Here is a 23,757-nt window from a genome sequence, read left to right on the forward strand (position 1 = left end):
GCTCGCAAAAATGCTTCAAACTAAACTATTAAAAATGGGTGAATTAAATTCGTGTGTCAAGTAAGGTGTTCTAAATTTTGTATACTAGGAGTTAGTTTATGGCTAAAGGAAGTGACGCAAAACGCTGTCACGGGACTCGTTTCCATATACGGATTTATAACTCTCTATGATTGTTTAAAAGCAGCTGGCTGTTCTGAATCTAACATATCATTAAATATTTTTACAGATATTTACTTTATACCTAAGCATTTAGTTGCATCATCAAAGTTTTTTAGTAGCAAACATGAATTTCGTCAAACTTATTTTGTTCGTCTCTCCCATCTGCGGCTTGCTTGCGAATCTAAAAGTTCCGGGTAAGATTTGCTTCGAATTTAATTACTTGATTGATTTTAAAATACTGGCTTACAAAAAATCTTTGCCTAAATCGGCTTTTAGTACCAAGATTTCTAAAATATGGGAGCTTTTTAAAATCACTCAAAAAATACCACATTTAACAAGTATAGCAACACCTGTAATTTTTGTCACAAGATGTCGTTGTATTTAACTTCACGTTTTCTTTTTGACAGCTGGATCCTGCGTTTCGAAGGTCGTAAATGGGAAACTCGTTCAAGTCGGAGATTGCGAGGTGAAATCAAGATACTATTTTCATCAGGTGTTTTTACTGTTTGACTCTAAGCTATGCTTTGCCTAGCAGTCACTTTTATGTAAAAATTTAATATTTTTGAAGTGACTCGAAGATTTTCTGAATTTTCAAATCCAACTTCTGCATGCCACGTAACTAATATAATCTGAAACAACTTACGTGTTATACTGACTTTACTAATCATCTGAATTTAATATTTATTTAACAGAAAGACGATGGATCCGGTGAGTTCGCCCTACTTCATGATATATATTATGTTTAAAACTCTTTGAACCCTGGAAGCCGTTATAGCCGCTTTCCCGAGAAAGTCTTTTCACGCTGAAAGCCGCTTTAGCGGCTTTGGCATCCCGTTTGAGGTATGTAACTTTGAAACCTCATATCTCGCGAACCATAGATTATATTTAGACAAGTTTTACATCGGGTGAAAGATAATCTATAGGACAAAATATATTTATAATATTAAGATAAAATATTGTGATCGTCTTATGAAAATTGGCAATATTGAAAAGCATAAAAATTTTCTGAAAAAATCCTAAGTTAAATTGAAAAAACTTCAATTTGTTCTTGATTTAACCTAGTACATTGTCGACAACATTTGTAGAAGTTGAAGATAGCTTTCCAGTGATACCATTATATTGAAATAATGTTGCACCATTCAAATTTTAGAATCATTTTTATTCGTGATTTTATTTGTCGCAACATCGAGGCTACGTCAAGGTGACGTGAATAACGACCTAACACATTTACGCCGTTATGCAGCGACGTTACGCAATTACGTCGTCCCGTAGCACGTTTGCGTTCCATACGAAAAACATTTTTTCTCCGCAAGCTCGTATCGTCATTTACGTGAGTTCGTACTCGTGAAGCGACCAACGACTTGTAAACGATACACGGGGAAATTTACGCATTACATCCAGCCTCAAATCTCTTCGACTAAAACACACAATATGCAGTGTTATTGCCGTTTAATTGCATGAAAATACGAAAAACAGTAATGGCAAAAAATAGCAAAATTGGTCTGACTAACAACACACAATATTCAGTGTTATTGCCGTTCAATTGCATAAATACATATGAAAAAATAAGAATAGCAAAAATACGGATTTCTAAAAACGGAATCACGGAACATATTGCTGGATGCACTGTTTAGAGCCAATACTGGACTTTATTGTGCCAGTCAGACCAATGGTTTTTTTCTTCATTTCCTAATCACAGGAAGACGTCGCAATGGGTGCATTTGAACACACTGTTTTGCTCTGCTTCGGCAAATCTTCGTTGGGAGTTGTGGAGTTAGTATTTTTTGCCATCATGTGTATCTTTCGACAATCAACACACCTGTTTTTTCTACTGGCATTTTGGAGCCTGTATACATCATGGCGGACATTTAAATTCATCCGTTGTTTACTTTCCACTTCTGGAACTGAAGAAGTTCGTGACTTTCTGGATAATGGTTTGCTTTCTCCAGCGAGCAGTTCGAAGAGTTGCTCCAAGAAATTATGAAAGGTGAATGGTCTCTTGCCGCGCACATTATGTGGCTTTATAGAATCCATCAAGGCGTACGAGTTGTACGCGGCCCAAACGAAAAATTTCATAACTAGCCGACGTGGCCACTTGTAGTGCCGTCTGCATTTTTGAAGTCGCGTCATCTGATCGTTCTTATCAGTGCCGCCCATAAAGGTGTTGTAGCTTTTAACCACTTTGGGGCACGATATTCCAATTCTTTTTCGTTGAGATGCGTCATATCTTAAAACCTCTCTCTCGGGACAATTAAGATGGGCTGTGGTCACAAAGTATATCGTCTTTTTATCTTGCCATGCTATCACTCCGACAGTGCTATTGTAGAGTGTGTCTGACTTCCCTTTGTCAAGTTCGTTCTTTTTCTTTATCCTCGTCTTTGGAAAATCTCGTCTGTTTATCATTGTGGTGCCGCAAACTCTCGTATTCCCTTTTTCCGGTGTATATTTCGGTGTTGCAAATATAGCCATTTTGGCTGTCACAAAGTAGAAAAGTTTTTAAACCCCTTTTCGTAGGCCTATCCTTAATGTACCAATTTGTTCTTTGTCGGGATCATACCTTCATCGAGTGAAAGATTGCAACCCGGAGTGTAGTAATGCTGGAAATTTTTCAAAATTGAATTGAAAATGGGCCGTGTATTGTAGATTTTGTCTGTTTTGTCTAATGTAGAATCATCTTCGTCAACGCAATGCAGCACCGATCAAATTGCGAGAAATCTGTCTCGGGACATGATTTCTGCAAATCCCGGTGTATAGGTCATCCTAGCATCCTTTGTTTTCTAGTATTGTTCGTACCGGTCTTTATACAAAAGCATTTCCATGGTCGCCCGCAGAGCAAAAAAAGATTTCATTTCATCCAAGATTATGTTTTTCTTTGCGATTGAATTTGCAGCATTTAGATCGCAGTTTTTCCTCAATACATAATGAGCGTGCTGATTAGTCTTCTTGACCAACGACTCCCAAAGATTCGCTTCCCATAATATATCCAAATATTCAATTGGAGTCGAGTCAACGTTCATTGACGTTGGTAAGTTTTTCGGTCCATGGATGTTTGTTGGAGAAAACAGTCTATCAGTAAATCCGGTAGTATCAGTTGTTCAATCGAATGTCTTAAATTCCCATGCCGGTTCAATATTTCCTGATGACATGTTTGCATATGCCCTTGCAGGCATATTATTGGCCGGTTCATAAGACCGCACGTTCTCAGACGTTAACGTAAAGACATCATCTTCCATCAGATCGTCATCAAATTCCGATTCGAAATCGTCGCTGTCAGGATAGTTGGAATCGTTCAGATTTTCTTCTTCCGACAGATGAATACTATTCAATATTTCATCGGGAAAAAGCTGTCGTTTAAATTCCATTGTAAATATAGCGATATCAAGAATGTAGCGTATTCGAAAATCGAATGAGGCCGCAAAATGTAAAACACTGACCAGGTGAGCTACCCGTTATCAATTTTTTTTTCAAGTTCCATGATATCCAACGGTGAAGAATTAGCCTTGTTGTTTCCGGCGGAACTTCATAAATGCATTAGAATCAAATATTTCCATTTGGCCATTCATTTGCGTCCCATATTCAGATAATAAATGTATATAAAATGGCATTTATATTTCTAGCAATTTTATCTATCTTCGATCAAGATTCGTTTAAATATGAGGATTTTATCCGCGGCAGAGGATATGATACAAATGCAATGATAGCATAATCTGAACTCGAGCTGTGATCGACCAGATGCGCAATTGCGCAATCTACCTTACGCAGAACGGTACGCACGAAACGTCGCGTGAACGTCATCACGACAATGCCGTCGTCCCCATTTGCGTCGTTACGCAAACCTGGCGTCAAAATAGTTGATAAATTTGGGTCACAAACCATTGGAATCGATAGCACAAATTTTGCAATAAAAGGAGTTATGCGTAAGTTAAGACAGTCAGTTTTATATCCCCCGAATGGTAATCTTGTACACTTTTCAAAATTTTACATATATTGATGACACATTTCTAAAAAAGGTGCCAAATCTTACCAAAATACAAAAAATAGCGGATGGGACTAAAAATAAGCTAACACATCTTCTAAAAACATCTCGTAAAATATGATGTCAGTTATGAATAAAAGACTAGATAAGCTTTAATATGACATATTACAGACCATCTGATATCTAATGGTTCAGAAGTTACATTGATTTAAAGTTAGGAATATTTCAAATTTCTAACACTTCGAATCGATGCCACGCCGTGGGAGGTCAGGGTGAGAGAGTAGCGTCGTTCTGGGGATTCCGAGTTCAAAGAGTTAAAAATACCTCCGTCACCGTAAACTTATGACAGACTTTTGAGTCATAATTTCGCAATGATGCCAAAATATTCTCGGTGTGTAAGATAGTAAATACTCACTGGTTAAAAAGTCAAACAAGGTCGTCGATGAAAAAATAACTGTGGACAATATAATATGATGAAAATTGACTCAAAACGCTTTACCCTGAACACAAATAAAATATGTCATTTTTTTACAGATATCGCCAGATTGATCAAAAAGAGTCGTGATGAGAAAGAAAGAGCTGAAAGTAATTTAAATTTGTGTTTTCTGATTCATAATTTGACTATCCTACACGTCAAAACATTGGTTCAATTTACTGGATATATTGGGTCACCCTGAGTCGTCACTGGGTGATTAATACAACCCCCCATTTGAAATAACAAATCGACAAAATCCTAAGCCCAGATCCTTGAAATATTCTGAAATTTCAATATAAAACATTCAATGACAACAATAATGTTGCTTTCAGACAAATGTGACGTCACATATAAGACAAAATGCTTCCGAGCAGTTGTGTATGGTACAGACAACGTCACTTTCATTGATGCCGAACCAATCTGCAAATCAATGAACAACGGAAAACCTGCGAATATTTACGACCTTGCACTTTACCAGATGCTGCTTCCTTATCTTCGCTCAATGATCCCTGCTGGTTTGTCATATATTCGGGTCTGGACTGGGATGGAGTATAAGGTCAGTTTGATAGATCACAAACGGAAATCAGGGTACCCAGCAGATTTTGTCTCATTTTTCACTCCACCGGATCCACGGTTGGCTCTAAGCTTGTCTTTAATAAAATTAGCGAAAATGAGCAAGTTAACCATTTTTTAAGATTCATTAATAGATTGGATAATTATAAAAACTCAATATATAGAATAGGATTGTAATTTCAAATATATTGTGACGTTATAGACGTCCGATTAATATTTTGGAATTTGCCAAATATTTTGTGATTTCTAGTAAATTCTGATTTCACTAATTTTCATGTAGTTCATACACATCAGAACAGAATTTGAGACCGTTTATTTAATTATTACAGAACAATCAGCTTTTGCTGTCAAGTGGAGGACCAATCACCATAGCAACTGAAGTGTGGCGGCCTACACACCCGAGAACCGATGCATCGCGAACAAATGTTGGTATTAGTGCCAATAAAGATCCAGAGAATGAACATCAGGGAATGTTCAATTATTCGCCATCCTGGTTTACCAACGGTTACCTTTGTGAAATATAAAACCAGCTCAAAACCTGATAAAACTTTGTTGTCGGGCTGTATGATATGGACGGTGCGACAAACTTTTCTTACTTATATTATCCCTTCACTATTATTTGTCGTATAACCCATGCCTTGAATTGGTCGCTTTGTCTATAGACCCATTTATTTGCTCAAAAAATAAAATTCATAGCTGTCTCTCTCAATGGGATTCCTGTATATAACCAACTATGATAATAAATATTGATTCGATCATTTGTGCGTTTGTTATTATTTTGCCAATTTATGAAAATTCACTAGAAAAAAAAGAAATGAACCATAAAATAGAAAATTATATTTAAGGCAAAAAGGTGAAGTTTTCATGATCATGATTGTGGTGGGTTATTCAACGACACCGGAGGATTAGCATGGAAATTTTATTTATTATAAATTATAATTGTGGCACATGAAATGTAGTGCCTAAATCTATATTAATAACAGATTGGGTATGAAAATAGCCAGCTATATGCATGAACATCAGGGCTGTGAACTGGAAAGTGGTTGAGGCATTTTAAAAAAGTTTATTGTTACAGGTATTTTGGCTGTTAGCTGTCAGTACTCTTCATTTCTTTTAAACATTCCCCTGATAAAGAATAATTCACTCACATTTTTATTTTGGATTTATTTGAAATAACACAAGCAAATCTATATTTTCGGTTTATGTTGCCAAAATAGTCATAGTCCTAGTCAAGTTTATTTTTTCCAACCAGTAAAATAATAAATGATGCAAAAAATAAGCAAAAATTCAAGAACATAATTTTACTGGGGAAGGGAAGTCGTGGGGAACCAAAGTTGGTTATCTAGCAGCGGCACCCAAGATTCAACTATTTAATTAACATATAATTTTAGTAGATCAATATAGCATAGAATAGTTTAGCCGTAAATATATACTAATACGGTTTTAACGAGAAATCGTCATGACACTAGGGTGTATCTGAGAGCCACGCAATACATCAGATAGTAATTTGGGGTATTCCCCGTTTCGTAGCTTACAGGCAGTGAATAAAAGCGTGTTATGGGGAAATATTCGGGAATTTGTAGTGGCTCAGTTATCACAACCAAATTATGATAATTATCAGTTGTAGTGGACGGACAACGGGAGACAATGAAGAAAGAACAGGTATAAATGACATAAATCTATTGAAGCAGATGTTTAACCTGCCGCACCGTACCGGTACTCGAATATGAAATACCGTACGGTACCGGTAACGTGATGAATAATATTCTATCGTCTGTACAGACGCACTGGACTGCACAATATAACAAAAAAGAAACAATGTGACTAGGTGTTGAAGTGTCATTTCAAGTGTGTAATAAAAAAAAGTTACTTTCAACATGACAAATGCTGAGATTTGCAATATATCTGTATATATATAATACAAAGTTCATAGCTACTGAACTACAACAATGACTTGAGAACCCATATCTAGTTCAAGTTAAGGGGAGTGGGAATCAAATGAAACGAGTATATTTCGGTAAATCTGGCATGAGATTGGCATGTTGTAAAAAAAAAAAAAAATAAACACAAATAGTGTTAAAAATTTGTTAGACAATGACCTATCAGAAGTACATACTAATATTATGGACCGAGTTAATAGCTCATATTATGTTGAATTGATTTCAGGGTTTGGAAAGACCTCAATGAATATAAATTAACTATTGTCCTCATTCGAGATACTTGGACCAAAGAAATTTTTTCATCTTCATTTTAAACAGAGGATAAGACATGCTTCGCATTTCACCAGGTACAGCATTCCACATAATCGCACCTGTGTATTTGAGTGATTTTTGTGTCTTTGAGTAGGTTTGGCGTGGTACAAAGTAGGATGACAATGCAGATGATCTAGTACTGTGATCGTGAACACTACTCTGCTTTACAAAGTATTTAGAAAATGCCTGTGGAAGGCAACAATTATGGTATTGATGCATTAATTTAAATATTTCTAGTTTGTAGATATCATCAAGTTTGAGTACGCCAGTTTTATGGTACATGGTATTCATGTTAACACGAGTGGACGGTCCATATAGGATTCTAATGGCTCTATTCTGTAAAACGTTTATAGCTCTTAAGGTCGCTTTGGTCGCTTTTGTATGGTTGGTCGTCAAATTTCACATTATCGCACAGAAAATCATACAATGCTTTCCCAAAAGTAAGGTCAAATAGGTGTTTGGGAACAACCAGTAGAGAGTTCGGGTCACATTGTTTGATGATTCAATTTCAGTCATCGTAGTTAATACTGACTGAGTGGATCGACTTGACAAAATGTTAGGTATAACTTATATTGACGTTAGTCATTGATTAAGTTTCAGTTTCTAGGCTTGAAGTACTTGGTTTCAAAATAAGTGGCCTTCAAAATACTCCAATGGACATTATTGAACATATTAAAGCTCTATTTCTTCCTTCTTTCTGGTAAACTGTATTCAGTGACACAAGGTTTAGAATTCTAGTTTGGATGTATAGTTTAGTTAAAACAGTGACAAAATTTTCATTTTTTCGTACCCTGACAAGATGTATAATGAATGCATAATGTTACTGGTAGGCCAGGTAGGGTAACATTATATTATTATTCTATTCCATGATTGCTATTAAAAGTTTTCTAAATGTCTCAAACTGCTTGAGTTCATGTCGGTTTACTTACCACTTGCGCAACTCCATGATTCATCACAACGGACCGAAGACCATAGCAATCTTTTTTTTTTCCAATTGATCGAATTAAAATTTGATTAGTTTCCATCCAATTTTGATGATTAGATCCCATTTTGAGAAAATAAACATTTGCATAGAAAAAAACAGAACAACAAATTTTTGAAAAAATTATACAAACAAAAACATATAACCCAATCCCCATTTTACATCATAAATCCAATTGATATTGATATTCCAAGTCATATTGTCCATTTCAAATCATTTTTCATGTTGTTATTTGCAGTATATCATTTAAAGATTATATTTATTTTAGTTTATGGATTAGGCATATTGGCATGTAAACAAAACATTTTAAAATTAATACATATACTACTCTACTCATATATGCTAACAAATGCCACTGCCCCAATGCACGAAATATATACACCTGAACAGAAACATTTTCCCGCATATCTGAGTTTTCAATAATGTTTACTGAATATGAAATCAAGAGGTTTGCAATACAGTATTATATTTGTCCGGTTGTTACAATTATAACACATTTATGTTCGAGATCATCCATGTATTCAAAGAGAAGTAATTCCTCTCTTTGAGCACTGGTCATCTGGTTCAATGTCCCTATCAATTTGCACTTGAATAATATTCTCATACTACTTTCGGATATGTCAATTTCATCATATTTGACAGAATTTTTATATGTCTAAATATCATATTTACCACATAATGCAGTTAACAATTTTGACTGAGAGTTTATACCATTCGCTATTATTTGATCTGGATTAAATGAATCCAATTCACACCATTCCCGAAAATCCCTGGCCCATTCATATGTAAAGAATAAATGAAAACTTGTTTCTTTAAAGCCATAATTACATAAGACACATGTACCTGGTTCGTCATCAAACCAGTATTTCATTTTATTGGCTGTGGGTAAGCCATTTTGCAATAACTTCCAATTAAACTCTTTGCATTTGTTTGATAGTGAAGTTTGCCAAAATTTTCCCCAATTAATTGGCTTTGTCAAAAAGTATTTCAAATTGATATACTCTGCTCGAGATTCAAAAAATTCTGTCTTTTGTTTGCTTCCACTATTTTATGAATTTGTTTGGTGGTTAAATCATTCGAAACATTATATCGCTGAATGGGGATTTTTATTCCCCCCGAATTCTGATTTTCTGCCAAAATTTCTTTCCATCCCAATGGTATGCATTTCCAAATTTTCCGTAGTTCCCTACAGCAGGTTTTATATAGGTTTTTTTTTGCTGCCAAATTGCAAGTGCTTGTGTTGATAACATCTGCCACGCTTATTACATGTGCTTCAACCCATTTTGGTTTGGCTTCCAGAGTATTACCATCATTATCTACTATTAATTTATTATACCAAAGTATTTCTTGTTTAATTTCGACAATGTTAGTTTGATCACTTCTCATAAGTTCTATATATTTAAAAGCATTTATAGTACTAGTGTTATAGTTTGGAATTTGTATTTTTCTTTGTAGTCTAAAATTGATATGCAGGTATTCCAAATTTTCCAAGGAAAGTATGTTGCAGTAGTTTCTTATATATAATTTGGCTCTTTTAACCCATGGACGCTCTCCATTTTTCAATAATCTAAAAATTCACTGTACTTGGATCGCATTAATTTGACTCCTCAAATTGCAGCACATACTATATTTCTATTAACTCATTGAGACTTGTCATTCCAAATAAATTTATAAGCGATTGATTCTATTTTGTTTATCCACATTTCGCGAATAAATTCGTACCTAACTGAATACCATAATTTTGATAGAAGTAAAGATTTTGTAATCAGAATTCTTCCAATTATGGACAAATTTCGCCATTTCTATCTATTAATTACCTTCTGTAAATTGTTTACTACATTGGACCAGGTATTATCTCTAGAAGATATGCCATTTCCTATGAAAGCACCAAGAATCTTAACCTCGTCTCTTTTAATTCAATTCCTTTATATTCAACACCTATCGGCCACAATTTTGAGGTTCCACTTAAAAGTATACTACATTTCGTTTTGTTAAGTATTAGGCCAGTTGCAATTTGAAACTTTTCCAAAAATATTAAAGTCTCATTTATTGAGGACAGAGTCTCAACAGTGAGTTTGGTATCATCGGCATATCCTTTGTATATTTCTTTTTCATTTGAGCAATTTTCAAATCCAATAATTTAACTGTTTAATTTGATGTTAGTAGCCAATGAATTTGAAACGAACAAATAAAGAAGTGGAGCCAAAGGGCATTCTTGGCGCACACCTCTATATTGCGGGAAGCTACAAACCCATTAAAAATTATTTTTGATCTTGAACTTTTGTGCAATGTTATATTGCATTTGATGAAATATGATCCAAATCCCATTTTATTAAAAATTTTGAGTAATAAGTCCCTATCCACTGTGTCAAAAGCTTTCTCCTGAACTATAGAGATAACTGCCAAAGCTACATGATTTTGTTTGCCCAGAATTGTTTGCCCAGAAAATGTCATCTCTGATTGAGATGAGATTTTCATGAATTAATCTACCCACAATGCAAGCATTTTGATCTTCGTCTCTGAGGTATGGTAAAACATATTTAAATCTAGTTGCAAGAATATTTGCGATTAATTTATATTCAAATGTTAATAAAGTTATAGGTCGCCAGTTTTTCAACTGCTTTTTGTTTCTTTTTTCTATGTAGAAGCGTTATTATTCCCAATTTTCTATTGTTCGAAAGCTCTCTCTGATTGTGGTAACTTTTGAACAGAATCATTAGTATAGGTTTGATTAATTTCCAGAATTTCAAGTAAAATTATTTGGTGAGTCCGTCTACCCCAGGCGACTTGTTCAGTTTTAAATCATTCATAGCATTATCTAATTCTTCTGCTGTTATTTTGTGTTCTAACAAATTTTTATCCTCTGGTTTTATGCTTGTTGTTATGTTATCCAATAATTCTCTCTGTTCATCTAGTCTCACGTTTTTGTTCTTTTTATAAAGATTACAGTAAAATCGAATTTGCGCGTTTTGTATTTCCGTGAAGCTATTGGTCACACTACGATCTGGGTTTTCAATTTATCTAAATAATTTGGCTTTTCCCCCTTCCTTCACCAAATTTAAAAAGTATTTGGACGATTTTTCACCATTTTCGAACCAGTTAGTTCTTGATTTCACTATTGCGTCTTTAGTTTTTTGCTTATAGTGATCCCTAAGCTGTTTTTCTAATTCCACTACTTTTTTTTTAATTTCTTCATCATCAGCATATCTTTACAATTCTTTGCATACCTCTTTATATTGGTCAGTTAATAATGTTTCGATAATACTTTCTTGCTGTTTTTTGAGTTTCGCACTAAAAATATTGATTATTTCCTAATTCCATGTTATATTTCCAATATCCTGGACCTCGTTTTAATTCACTTAGTGAGGAAATTGAAAAATGAACTGGTGAATGATCTGACATTATAGTTTGTTTTATTTCAATACTGTGTATATTGCCAATGTGCGAAAACGGTATATACCAGCGATGCAATCTACTTTTTGATGCAAAAGAATTACTATTTATTTGCTTCCAGGTATACTCTTTTATATTACCTTTCACGATTTTCCATACATTAACCAATTCCTATTTTGTGACCAAATTGGTAAGCTTTGTTGTACTACTTTCTGGTTTGTAATTTGTTTCTGGATATTTACTTTTTTGGCTTAGTCTCCCCCAAAATAAATGTAAGTCTGGTTATGAGTCTGAATAATAATTTGTTTTAATTTATTGTCTAAATATGTAAAAAATTCCACTCTATCTCTATTCGAATCAGGTGCATATACATTAACTATTATATGGTGTATGTCAAATGATTTCCAGCAAATTATGATAAATCTTCCAAATTCATCAATTTCTTGAAAATCTAAATCTTGGTACATTTTATTTAAAAACAAAATACCTACAAAACGCGATAAATTTGAGTAAGCTGTCCTTGTTATGTATGGAGATGTTCTTGTTACTTCCGATGACTCTTGCTGGTTGCCTAAATATAAATTTGTATTTTGTTGTGCGGTCGTTGGCTCTTGGGTTTCTGTAGTGGAATTTGCAGCTTCTTGTGCAAGTTGTGATACATCTTTTTTTCTTAATATACAGTCTTTCTCTAGATGTGATTTTCCGTTACCTCCACAGTACCTACACCGTCTTCTTCTTGGACACATCACCACTTCATGAACAAGCGAATGACAGATATAGCACCAATCACTGTATTTCTTCATGTTTCTGGGTCTTGTCGGATAGAATGTATGTATTTCTTCTCAACTTCTTGGGGAGCTTGATTATCGGTGGTATATCTTTTTCTAAAACTATTTTACATTTTCGTGTTCCATTTTCAATACCATCTTCATATAACATTCTTTTCATACTCTTAACTTTTCCGAATCCTGATAGAAGTTTTGTCATTTTTTTGTCAGAAATTTCATCTGGAACTTTGCTTACGGTGACTTTTAGTATATGTCTGTCGTTGTTAAAGTTGTATTTTATTCCATCCACTGCTTTTTGACAGGCTTCTGCCGTTTTGAATTTGATTCGCCATATTCCATTGAATGGATACATACACTTGATTGTGTTTTTACCTACGGCTTCATAGATGGTATTTTTGACAGCTTCCGATCAAGTCATCCGTTGTTATTGAATTTTATATTCACTGTATCAATTTGTTCTCCACAGTCATCATCGTCGTCTCCCATTTTCCACAAAACTATCTAAATCTATTAGCGTACAAAACTTAATTAAACAGCGATCCTTCAGTGAAACAGCAGATTATGACTTCGTCTTCGAATACGACCATAGCAATCGGTTTGGTCGAAGTCTGAGCCCTTCCTGATATTTGAATGGGACTTCCCCCGTGCACAACAGCGCCACCAATCAGATATATAGTTGATTAAAGATTTCCATTCAGAACATTTTTAAACCACAAACACCCATTAAATTTACATTTAGAGAAAAGAATAAATAAAAATAAATTAAAATATGTCTGTTCTGTTATTTTTCAGCAGGGTAAATCGGAGCAGCGAATCTGACAAAACGAGGACCTACAATCGGCCACCGAGGAACTGTTTTTAAACTGACGCTTCCGTCGATCGGTAAACTATGTGTTCTGAGTTTCATGCCCACCTCCTCATCCGTGCTGTAATGATTTGGGTAGGCAGTACCAATTCGGAAAGATCCCACTCCTTCCAAAAGCAGTGACTTCTTGTACATGGCATTGTTCAGAACGGAAGACGTGAATAAGCGTCATAAAAAGATGTTTATCCATGTATATCTTATCAAATGTTTGATCCAAATTAATCTAATCTGACATTGTTCTTATATTAATATGTCTTATGCACCTGAGACCAGTTTTGTAAATTTTTATAATATTGTTTGTATAGAGCCAGCATGCCATTTGCCAGCCAGTGAGCCAGCATGCCCTATGCTATAATGGACCTAAGCTATGGAACTCTCTCCCCTTGAATTTGAAGTCATTAAAATCCAAAAAATCATTTCAGAAACAAGTTAAGTCGTACTTGGTATCCAAATATTAAAAGTTATTTTCCCATAACCACACTGATATATATACTCTTTCGTATGAAATTAGCTACAACGTTTTGATAGCTCGGACACAAAAAATATTGAACCTTCATGAATGACCATGATAGAAAGTTGGGACACTCTTCACTTGCACCAATGACATTAAACAACATGATGCGCAACTCCGGCATTTTTGTCCTAAGATCGTATTCGATAGCACGCTCCAATGCACATACTTGACGAGACGAAAACGAGCGGATGTGTGCTGCTTTCAAGGCGTAGCACGAATGGTGTTCGTGCCTGCTTTGACAGTTGTTGTCGATTTTAATGATATTTTTGAAAGTTGGGGTAAAAAGAAATCGGCAAAAGGTAAGGTGAATACTATTGTTGTATATCACACCCGGGCATCGCACTGTTAAGTACATGTGGGAAAGCCAGCCTTTGTCAAATACTACGAAGTTATTAATTCAGTACGGTACGTAGTTGCCCATTTGCCGAAATTACATATTTACTTACCCCTTATGGTTTCAAATAGTTCATGCACCTCCAGTTAGATTTTTTTAATCAGTGAGGATATATACTCATTGTTGATTGCTGCTCATTGTAACATACTATTACGCATTCACTTTTATTTGCGTATTGAATCAAAGTGTTAACAAGTTCACCTAACATTTCACTCATACCGGTCTATATTGTATAGTCTGATTTCTCAAGTATTTGGAGCCACGAATGCTTGTAATTTTCTGACTAAACCCTTTTATTAGTTGGTTTATATACCAAATTCAGTAAAATATTTTTTAAATAAAACACGAGATATTGGATTTATTAGCTTTTCCATTCTGAATCATATAGACTGCTTTATTTATTCTTAACAAAAATTAATAAATCTCCTCTCTCTCTTCAGATGTGAAAGTTGTGGACAAACCTGTCTAAGCATTGTGAGACTCTTGCAGCACAAGAGGCAATAGCAGAAATAGTAAGTATATCAATCAAGAAATTAAGCCGACAGAAAGCAAAAGTTTCAACTATTCGTCTAATCTCAATTTCCTATTATTTATTCACAGGACAACTATAGCAGACGGGGAGATATCAGAAGTTTGGCGACATATCAGTGACAGTGTGATTCCAAGAAATATAATGCAATTGAAAATAGAAAATTGCAATAGAAAAACAACCTATGGAGGCATGCAAAGACATTTGACCCTCCGGTAGAGTTGTGTATGGCCCCCACATCCTGCAGGGCTTGAGGAAAATAACTAAAAATTCCAAAGCGTAAGATTGCATAAGCGGTCTTATTTGTAAAAAGGCACAAAACACGCCAGACATACTTAAAACAGCTTTGGAAATGAGGATTACGGGTACCTCACTGCACCTGTGTTATATTTGGTTCATCAACTTTTGGTAGTACTATAGAAGAAATTCCGGAAGGGGTATAATCATCATTCATGATAAAATACTATCATATATTTTTTGAACAACTTCAATCTAGACCAGGGATCTCAAACTCGCGGCCCCAGAGAACTTCCAGTGCGGCCCTCGAACGCTTAACAATAATTGTAATAGTATTTTGGAAGTTTTTTTTTTTATCTAAATGTAATAGATTTTTCAAGCCTTCTAAAGTGAAATTGATTATTCACACAGAAAACAATTTACTGAAAGTAGTTTTGGAATATTAATTTTTTTTGTCCACATTTTGACCCAATTAAGAATACACATCAAGCTAGCAAAAGAATACTTGAATAAAACACTTGAGTAATTAAATTAAACGCAAAGTACATGAAGAAGGTGGCATTTTCGAAGAAAATGGGAGTTGTAACATTTCTGCTCTTCACAAAATTCTGAAGCACATTGTTTAATTTGTCATATTTCCATCAATACAATCAAAAAACACAATAAGCTCAGCAGTCAATATGACAAATTCGAAGACCAACTTCGAACAGAAAATTTCCATGTGTTTGTATATTAATATAATTATACAACGACTTAGTTACTAAAAATCAATATCAATAATAATTCAAGCAATCCTATGCCACGCAATGTAGTGCGAAATGTCTTGTCGAAAAAATCTGTCATTTGTTTTTTTACTGATCTATACATGAAATGATAAAAGTAACTTTTTTGCATTACTGGAATTAATTAAACATTCGTAAAGATCCAGATAAACCCATGATCATGTGGCCCCGTTAGTTAGAGTTGGTACTATAAAATCATTTCAGACTGGCCTTAGTATGCTGGTGACACAAAAAAAAATGCCAAACGCCAGGACAAATGTAATTATTAAAACATTGAGTTTATACTGTAGTATTTTTGTTAATTTTAGGTTCATATATTTAGATTAAGTTATTTTTAGTGTATGTATTATTCTTTCCTTATTCAAAGCTTGTTCAAAAATGATTTTGATGGTTGTACATAGAATTTTACGATTTTTTATAATAAATACTGTAACTTGCAAATGTTGCAATAATAGTGGAATGCAAATATTAATATGTAATTGCATTTGAAATTGAAGAAAATAATAAAACTTAATCCAACTGTTTAGTTGCATCACAATATATGTCACAAAGTAAAACTATCTTAAAAATATCTTTTAAGTATACATTATCAAAAACTGTTTGCGGCTCTTTTTACAATTTTCAAAATGCAATGCGGCTCTCGAAAACCCATGAGTTTGACACCACTGATCTATTCTAGACGATTCAAGCATTGCTTTGGGAAATTATATCACTTCAATTAAATTGAAATAATCTCGCTATATTAAATACAAAATTGTTGCTATCATAAAGGTAAACCAATTCAGCCACTCGAAATATACTGGCCTTCACAAAGCAATGGAGGCAAACTTGAGAGTTCATGAGCTATGAACATTTGTTCTTTTCTTTGTCTTGAACTTTCCATACTCCACAGCCCCTATTAATTTTTTTTAATTTTAATTACCATGTGATGGTCATACATATCTTTAACTTGTATTTTCTGTCATGATGTATTATCTCAATGTGCCAAACTATTAATTAGTGTGCATATTTTGCTTCCAGATGACATAAATGTATTGTCATGTTTATTACCTCAGCTTGGAGTATTGACAAGAAAAAGGTGCCAGTAAATTAGGTAGAAAAATTTTCAACTCATTGTTATAATCAGAATTCACAATCAATCGGAATTATAAACAGCCAACAATCAGTGAGAATTATATGCGAAATCCCTCAGAATAAATTTGTCTAAAATCGGAGGAAGGCAAAAAATATAGGTAGTTCCCATCCACACAAGCATTTCAAGAAGACTTGCTCGAGCCAAACTAAATGAGCATCGTCAGGTGATCGGTAAGGCTGCAAGTTGAATTCAGCCCTGCAACCTCCTGCATAGAAGATAATATTAATTAGTGGGCTATGAGCTAAATTCCTAAATTTAAACAAACCTATCTACGATGCATTATGTACCAGCAATGTTACCTACGATTAACTGAATATGTAATATGTCTAATAAATTCACCTACAAAAGCAAGTTCGATAGGTGCAAACTTTGTGTTATGGAATTGTATCGCAGCACAGTTTTGTATGACACCCTCTTTAAATGAAATTTCAATGATTAGGCGCAAACATTAAAATTACTAACTTTGAACTTTGTCATTATCTGCAAAATGTTCCACACAAATCTTTCCGCTATCGCGTTTGTAATCTTCTCTGATAAAAAAAAAAACGTCTATGATGTCCAGAATTGCTCTTTACAGCTTGCCTGTTATTCCAGCTTTCCAAGTAAGCAAAACTTCTTAGATATAGAGATTATTTTGTTTCGTTACAGGCGCAAAAAGGCAGGTACTACACGTAAAAAAGACGCCGAGTAGCAAAAGCGAGCGGAAAACGGACGCGAAAGGCGACGAGAAATATGTGCATTGGAGCGTATCATGAAATACAATGTTTTGCCTGTAGTCTTATGGAGTGACGTCAGAGTTGCCTATCATGTTGTTTAATGTCATTGCTTGCACATACTTATTTTCATGAAAATATTAAACAGCTACAATATTGCTATTGCTCCTGCAGCTGCTGATTGTTGTTGAGCCGGCAGTTAATCTCTCTCCACCTGTTCTACATCTATTGTTGGTGTGTCGGGTTCTGCAATGACATGAAACAACATGATAGGCAACTCTGACGTCACTCCATAAGACTACAGGCAAAAGATTGTATTTCCTGATACGCTCCAATGCACATATTTCTCGCCGCCTTTCGCGTCCGTTTTCCGCTCGCTTTTGCTACTCGGCGTCTTTTTTACGTGTAGTACCTGCCTTTTTGCGCCTGTAACGAAACAAAATAATCTCTATATCTAAGAAGTTTTGCTCACTTGGAAAGTTGGAATGGCAGGCAAGCTGTAAAGAGCAATTCTGGACATCATAGACGTTTTTTTTTATCAGAGAAGATTACAAACGCGATAGCGGAAAGATTTATGTGGAACATTTTGCAGATAATGACATAGTTCAAAGTTAGTAATTTTAATGTTTGCGCTTAATCATTGAAATTTCATTTAGAGAGGGTGTCATACAAAACTGTGCTGTGATACAATTCCATAACACAAAGTTTGCACCTATCGAACTTGCTTTTGCAGGTGAATTTATTAGACATATTACATATTCAGTTAATCGTAGGTAACATTGCTGGTACATAATGCATCGTAGATAGGTTTGTTTAAATTTAGCTCATAGCCCACCAATTATTATTATCTTTTATGCAGGAGGTTGCAGGGCTGATTTCAACTTGCAGCCTTACCGATCACCTGACGATGCTCATTTAGTTTGGCTCGAGCAAGTCTTCTTGAAATGCTTGTGTGGATGGAAACTACCTATATTTTTTGCCTTCCTCCGATTTTAGACAAATTTATTCTGAGGGATTTCGCATATAATTCTCAATGATTGTTGGATGTTTATAATTCCTATTGATTGTGAATTTTGATTATAACAAAGAGTTAACTAACAAAGAGAAAAATTTTTTTTACCTAATTTACTGGCACCTTTTTCTTGTCAATACTACTTATTACTGAGGTAATAAACAAGACAATACATTTATGTCATCTGGAAGCAAAATATGCACACTAATTAATAGTTTGGCACATTGAGATAATACATCATGACAGAAAATACAAGTTAAAGTTATGTATGGCCATCACATAGACAAAGAAAAGAACAAATGTTCATAGCTCATGAACTCTCAATTTTGCCTCCATTGCTTTGTGAAGGCCAATATATTTTGAGTGGCTGAATTGGTTTACCTTTATGATAGCAACGATTTTGTATTTAATATAGCGAGATTATTTAATTTAATTGAAGTGATATTATTTCCCAAAGCAATGCTGGAATCGTCTAGAATAAATCAGTGGTGTCAAACTCATGGGTTTTCGAGAGCGGCATTGCATTTTGGAAATTGTAAAAAGAGCTGCAAACAGTTTTTGATAATGTATACTTAGAAGATATTTTTAAGATAGTTTTAGCTTGTGACATATACTGTGATGCAACTAAACAGTTGGATTAAGTTTTATTATTTTCTTCAATTTCAAATGCAATTACATATTAATACTTGCATTCCACTATTATTGCAACATTTGCAAGTTACTGTATTTTTATTATAAAAAATTTATTTATAAAAATAATTTTATTATAAAAAATCATAAAATTCTATGTACAACCGTCAAAATCATTTTTGAACAAGCTTTGAATAAGGAAAGAATAATACATACACTAAAAATAACTTATTGTAAATATATGAACTTAAAATTAACAAAAATACTACAGTATAAACTAAATTTTTTAATAATTCCATTTGTCCTGACGTTTGGCATCTTTTTTGTGTCACCAGCATACTAAGGCCAGGCTGAAATGATTTTATAGTACCAACTCTAACTAATGAGGCCGCATGATTATGGGTTAATCTGGATCTTTGCGAATGTTTAATTAATTCCATTAATGCAAAAAAGTTACTTTTATAATTTAATGTATAGATCAGTAAAACAACAAATGACAGATTTTTTCGACAAGACATTTTGCACCACATTGCGTGGCATAGGATTGCTTGAATTATTATTGATACTGATTTTCAGTTACTAAGTCGTTGTATAATTATATTAATATACAAACACATGGAAATTTTCTGTTCGAAGTTGGTCTTCGAATTTGTCATATTGACTGCTGAGCTTATTGTGTTTTTTTACTGTATTGATGGAAATATGACAAATTAAACAATGTGCTTCAGAATTTTGTAAAAAGCAGAAATGCTGCAACTCTCATTTTCTTCGAAAATGCCACATTCTTCATGTAATTTGCGTTTAATTTAATCACTCAAGTGTTTTATTCAAGTATTCTTTTGCTAGCTTGATGTGTTTCTTAATTGGGTCAAAATGTGAACAAAAAAAATTAATATTCCAAAACTACTTTCAGTAAATTGTTTTCTGTGTGAATAATCAATTTCACTTTAAAAGATTTGAAAAATCTATTACATTTAGATAAAAAAAAAAACTTCCAAAATACTATTACAATTATTGTTAAGCGTTCGAGGGCCGCACTGGAAGTTCTCTGGGGCCGCGAGTTTGAGATCCCTGGTCTAGATTGAAGTTGTCCAAAAATATATGATAGTATTTTATCATGAATGATGATTATACCCCTTCCGGAATTTCTTCTATAATACTACCAAAAGTTGATGAACCAAATATAACACAGGTGCAGTGAGTTACCCGTGATCCTCATTTTACAAAGCTGTTTTAAGTTTGTCTGGCGTGTTTTGTGCCTTTTTACAAATAAGACCGCTTATGCAATCTTACGCTTTGGAATTTTTAGTTATTTTCCTCTAGCCCTGCAGGATGTGGGGGCCATACACAACTCTACCGGAGGGTCAAATGTCTTTGCATGCATCCATAGGTTGTTTTTCTATTGCAAACATTTATGGAGTACTCTAATTATATTTCTTGGAATCACACTGTCACTGATATGTCGCCAGACTTCTGATATCTCCCCCTCTGCTATAGTTGTCCTGTGAATAAATAATAGGAAATTGAGATTAGACGAATAGTTGAAAGTTTTGCTTTATGTCGGCTTAATTTATTGATTGATATACTTACTATTTCTGCTATTGCCTCTTGTGCTGCAAGAGTCTCACAATGCTTAGACGGGTTTGTCCACAACCTTCACATCTGAAGAAAGAGAGGAGATTTATTAATTTTCGTTTAAGAATAAATAAAGCAGTCTATTTGATTTAGATTGGAAAAGCTAATAAATCCAATATCTCATGTTTTATGTAAAAAATATTTTACTGAATTTGGTATATAAACCAACTAATAAAAGGGTTTAGTCTGAAAATTACAAGCATTCGTGGCTCCAAATACTTGAGAGATCAGACTATACAATATAGACCGATATGAGTGAAATGTTCGGTGAACTTGTTAACACTTTGATTCAATACGGAAATAAAAGTGAATGCGCAATAGTATGTTACAATGAGCAGCAATCAACAATGAGTATATATCCTCACTGATTAAAAAAATCGAACTGGAGGTGCATAAACTATTTGAAACCATAAGGGGTAAGTAAATATGTAATTTCGGCAAATGGGCAACTACGTACCGTACTGAATTAATAACCTCGTAGTATTTGACAAAGGCTGGCTTTCCCACATATACCTAACAGTGCGATGCCCGGGCGTGATATACAACAATAGTGATTACCTTACCTTTTTCCGATTTCTTTTTACCTTAACTTTCCAAAATATCATTGAAATCGACAACAACTGTCAAAGCAGGCACGAACACCATTCGTGCTACGCCTTGAAAGCAGCACACATCCGCTCGTTTTCGTCTCGTCAAGTATGTGCATTGGAGCGTGCTATCGAATACGATCTTCGGACAAAAATGCCGGAGTTGCGCATCATGTTGTTTAATGTCATTGGGTTCTGTAGCATGCACAGCAAATTATTTTATTTATTTATTTTTCAAATGGCTGTTTACACTCTGACATCTGCATGCGCATGTTCCCTTTTTGCTTAACGTTGGATTTTTGACATTACACATGCATGGTCTTTGTTTCTATATGGGTGGTGTGATACCTTATGAGGGTTGTAGACCGTATAGTTTAGCTCCTGTACCTATTATTGTAATTAGGCGACCAGTGGAGATATATTGGATTCTCCCCTTCATTTTAATTTGTTGTGGTATTCTATGATTTGTTTTGTGTGTATACAAAATTTTATCCTAGGTTGAGGTTCTGCTGTGAAGTTGATGTGAAGGCCAACATACGAATGGTCAGTGTGGTTTGAGAGTTTCTGCATGGTTTGCGAGGAATTCACCCTGTGTCCCAACCATATTTCAACTCTGGTCTTTGAACTAGCGTTTTATAGATAGATAACTAATAATCAATATCTACTCGAAATAATAATTAATTCTAAACAAAAGTGTAGGGTAGTGCTGTTTCCAAATATGTAACCCTTGAATATCCTACTCGCAGATTTGTTTTCTGTTTTTCAGGTCGTTCTGTGATGATCAATACAATGGCTAGTTTATTGAATATAAATGGTGTCTACAACAACAAAATTCGCAGGCTGATGTCTCATCCACGATAAACTTGAATCTATTACGCCACAATAATTAAATGAAGAAATGATCCTGTGAAATAACAATACTAATTCCTTTATTCCTAATTCCTTTATCCTTGCAGAAGTCAATATCTAAGAATGAAAAAAAAAACCTTATAACCTTAGCAACCAACATATTCCTATACCCTGTCTTTCTACCTTAATTAATTATAATTACTCATATTTATAAAGTTACTGATAGATTTAAATACTTATTGCAATCTGGACTACAATTTGACAATAATAGGCTCTAGTTTGGGCAATGAAGTGGTCTCTAGCCCACCTCTTCATGCACCCAATTCTGGCAACTTTGGTTGGGCATTTTGGCATTTGACTCCATCTATAATCAGCTTGACAATATATTTTTTTATAAAAGTTTATCTTTACTGTTCACTCCCATTTATAAAATTGATCAATTTGGCAGTGGCAATCATGATAAATTTATTAATATGGTGTGGCAAGTAATTTTTATTTATTTATTTTTTATTAACTACCAGTATGTAATTTTTCATGTTCCCTTTACTTAATAACTTCTATATGGTTGTGTGTGTGGGTGCGTGTGAGCGTGTGTGAAATATTTCAATTATTTTAGGTGAGTGAACACGTACCACATCTTCTTGGCAAAACCTTCCATCTTATATACATTCTGTACGTTTTAAACCTTATCTAAGGTTTTGTTCGCTCTCCTGATTTCATAATCAGTTTTTATTTATTTATTTTTAGCATTCATTTTATTGTTTTGCTGATTATGGAGTCGAAATAAACTTATACTTATACTTATAGTTTTATCTGACGACCGCAAGTGGGCGCCAGATAACAGGCATTGAGACCATGGTCAAATTACCTATCCTTAAATCCGGTTTACCCACCTATTATTTGTACCGGTAAGTAAAAACAAAATTGAAATCTAAATGTTATGAGCAAGTCATCCTAAATCATCTAGTTAGTAGTTAACTGAAAATATTGCATTCTTTATTTAAAAAAATATATTTAATAATAAATATTTTCGGCATGGAGGCATTGGATAGGAACAATTAAAAAAAGTGACCAATATAACTAGCGTAAGTAAATTCATTTAATTTTCTTATACAGGAAAATTTTAGGATGAAAAACACAATAACGAAGTATATGAATATCAATTAATGTTGATGATGCATTGCGTTTCCATGAAGTATTACAGCAATAGAACAGGACTTAAGTATCTTTTCTTCGAAAACCGTAAGGCGTTATAATATTTGCACTCAGTTAAATGT

The 23,757-nt window shown here is 34.1% G+C and overlaps 3 protein-coding genes and 1 long non-coding RNA gene across 3 annotated transcripts in view; 2 read left to right on the top strand and 2 right to left on the bottom strand.

The window, feature by feature from the left end:
- The window catches only part of LOC120332866 (FGFR1 oncogene partner 2 homolog), a 424,145-nt gene that overhangs the window by 363,722 nt on the left and 36,666 nt on the right, over positions 1 to 23,757 (bottom strand).
- LOC120329781 (FGFR1 oncogene partner 2 homolog) overlaps positions 1 to 23,757 on the bottom strand; it is a 443,159-nt gene that overhangs the window by 300,275 nt on the left and 119,127 nt on the right. The window lies entirely within an intron of this gene.
- LOC144422732 (uncharacterized) lies at positions 4,836 to 5,867 on the top strand. The gene is made up of 2 exons (XM_078112484.1): positions 4,836 to 5,166; positions 5,513 to 5,867. Exons 1-2 carry the CDS (start codon positions 4,918 to 4,920, stop codon positions 5,705 to 5,707), a joined length of 444 nt encoding a protein of 147 aa, XP_077968610.1. The 5' UTR covers positions 4,836 to 4,917; the 3' UTR covers positions 5,708 to 5,867.
- Positions 14,135 to 16,107, top strand: LOC144422946 (uncharacterized). Its single transcript, XR_013475469.1, has 3 exons — positions 14,135 to 14,276; positions 14,812 to 14,883; positions 14,972 to 16,107. It is a non-coding gene; the product is annotated as an uncharacterized LOC144422946 (long non-coding RNA).

This window comes from Styela clava, chromosome 5 (genome assembly GCF_964204865.1).
Source record: "Styela clava chromosome 5, kaStyClav1.hap1.2, whole genome shotgun sequence".
NCBI lineage: Eukaryota > Metazoa > Chordata > Ascidiacea > Stolidobranchia > Styelidae > Styela > Styela clava.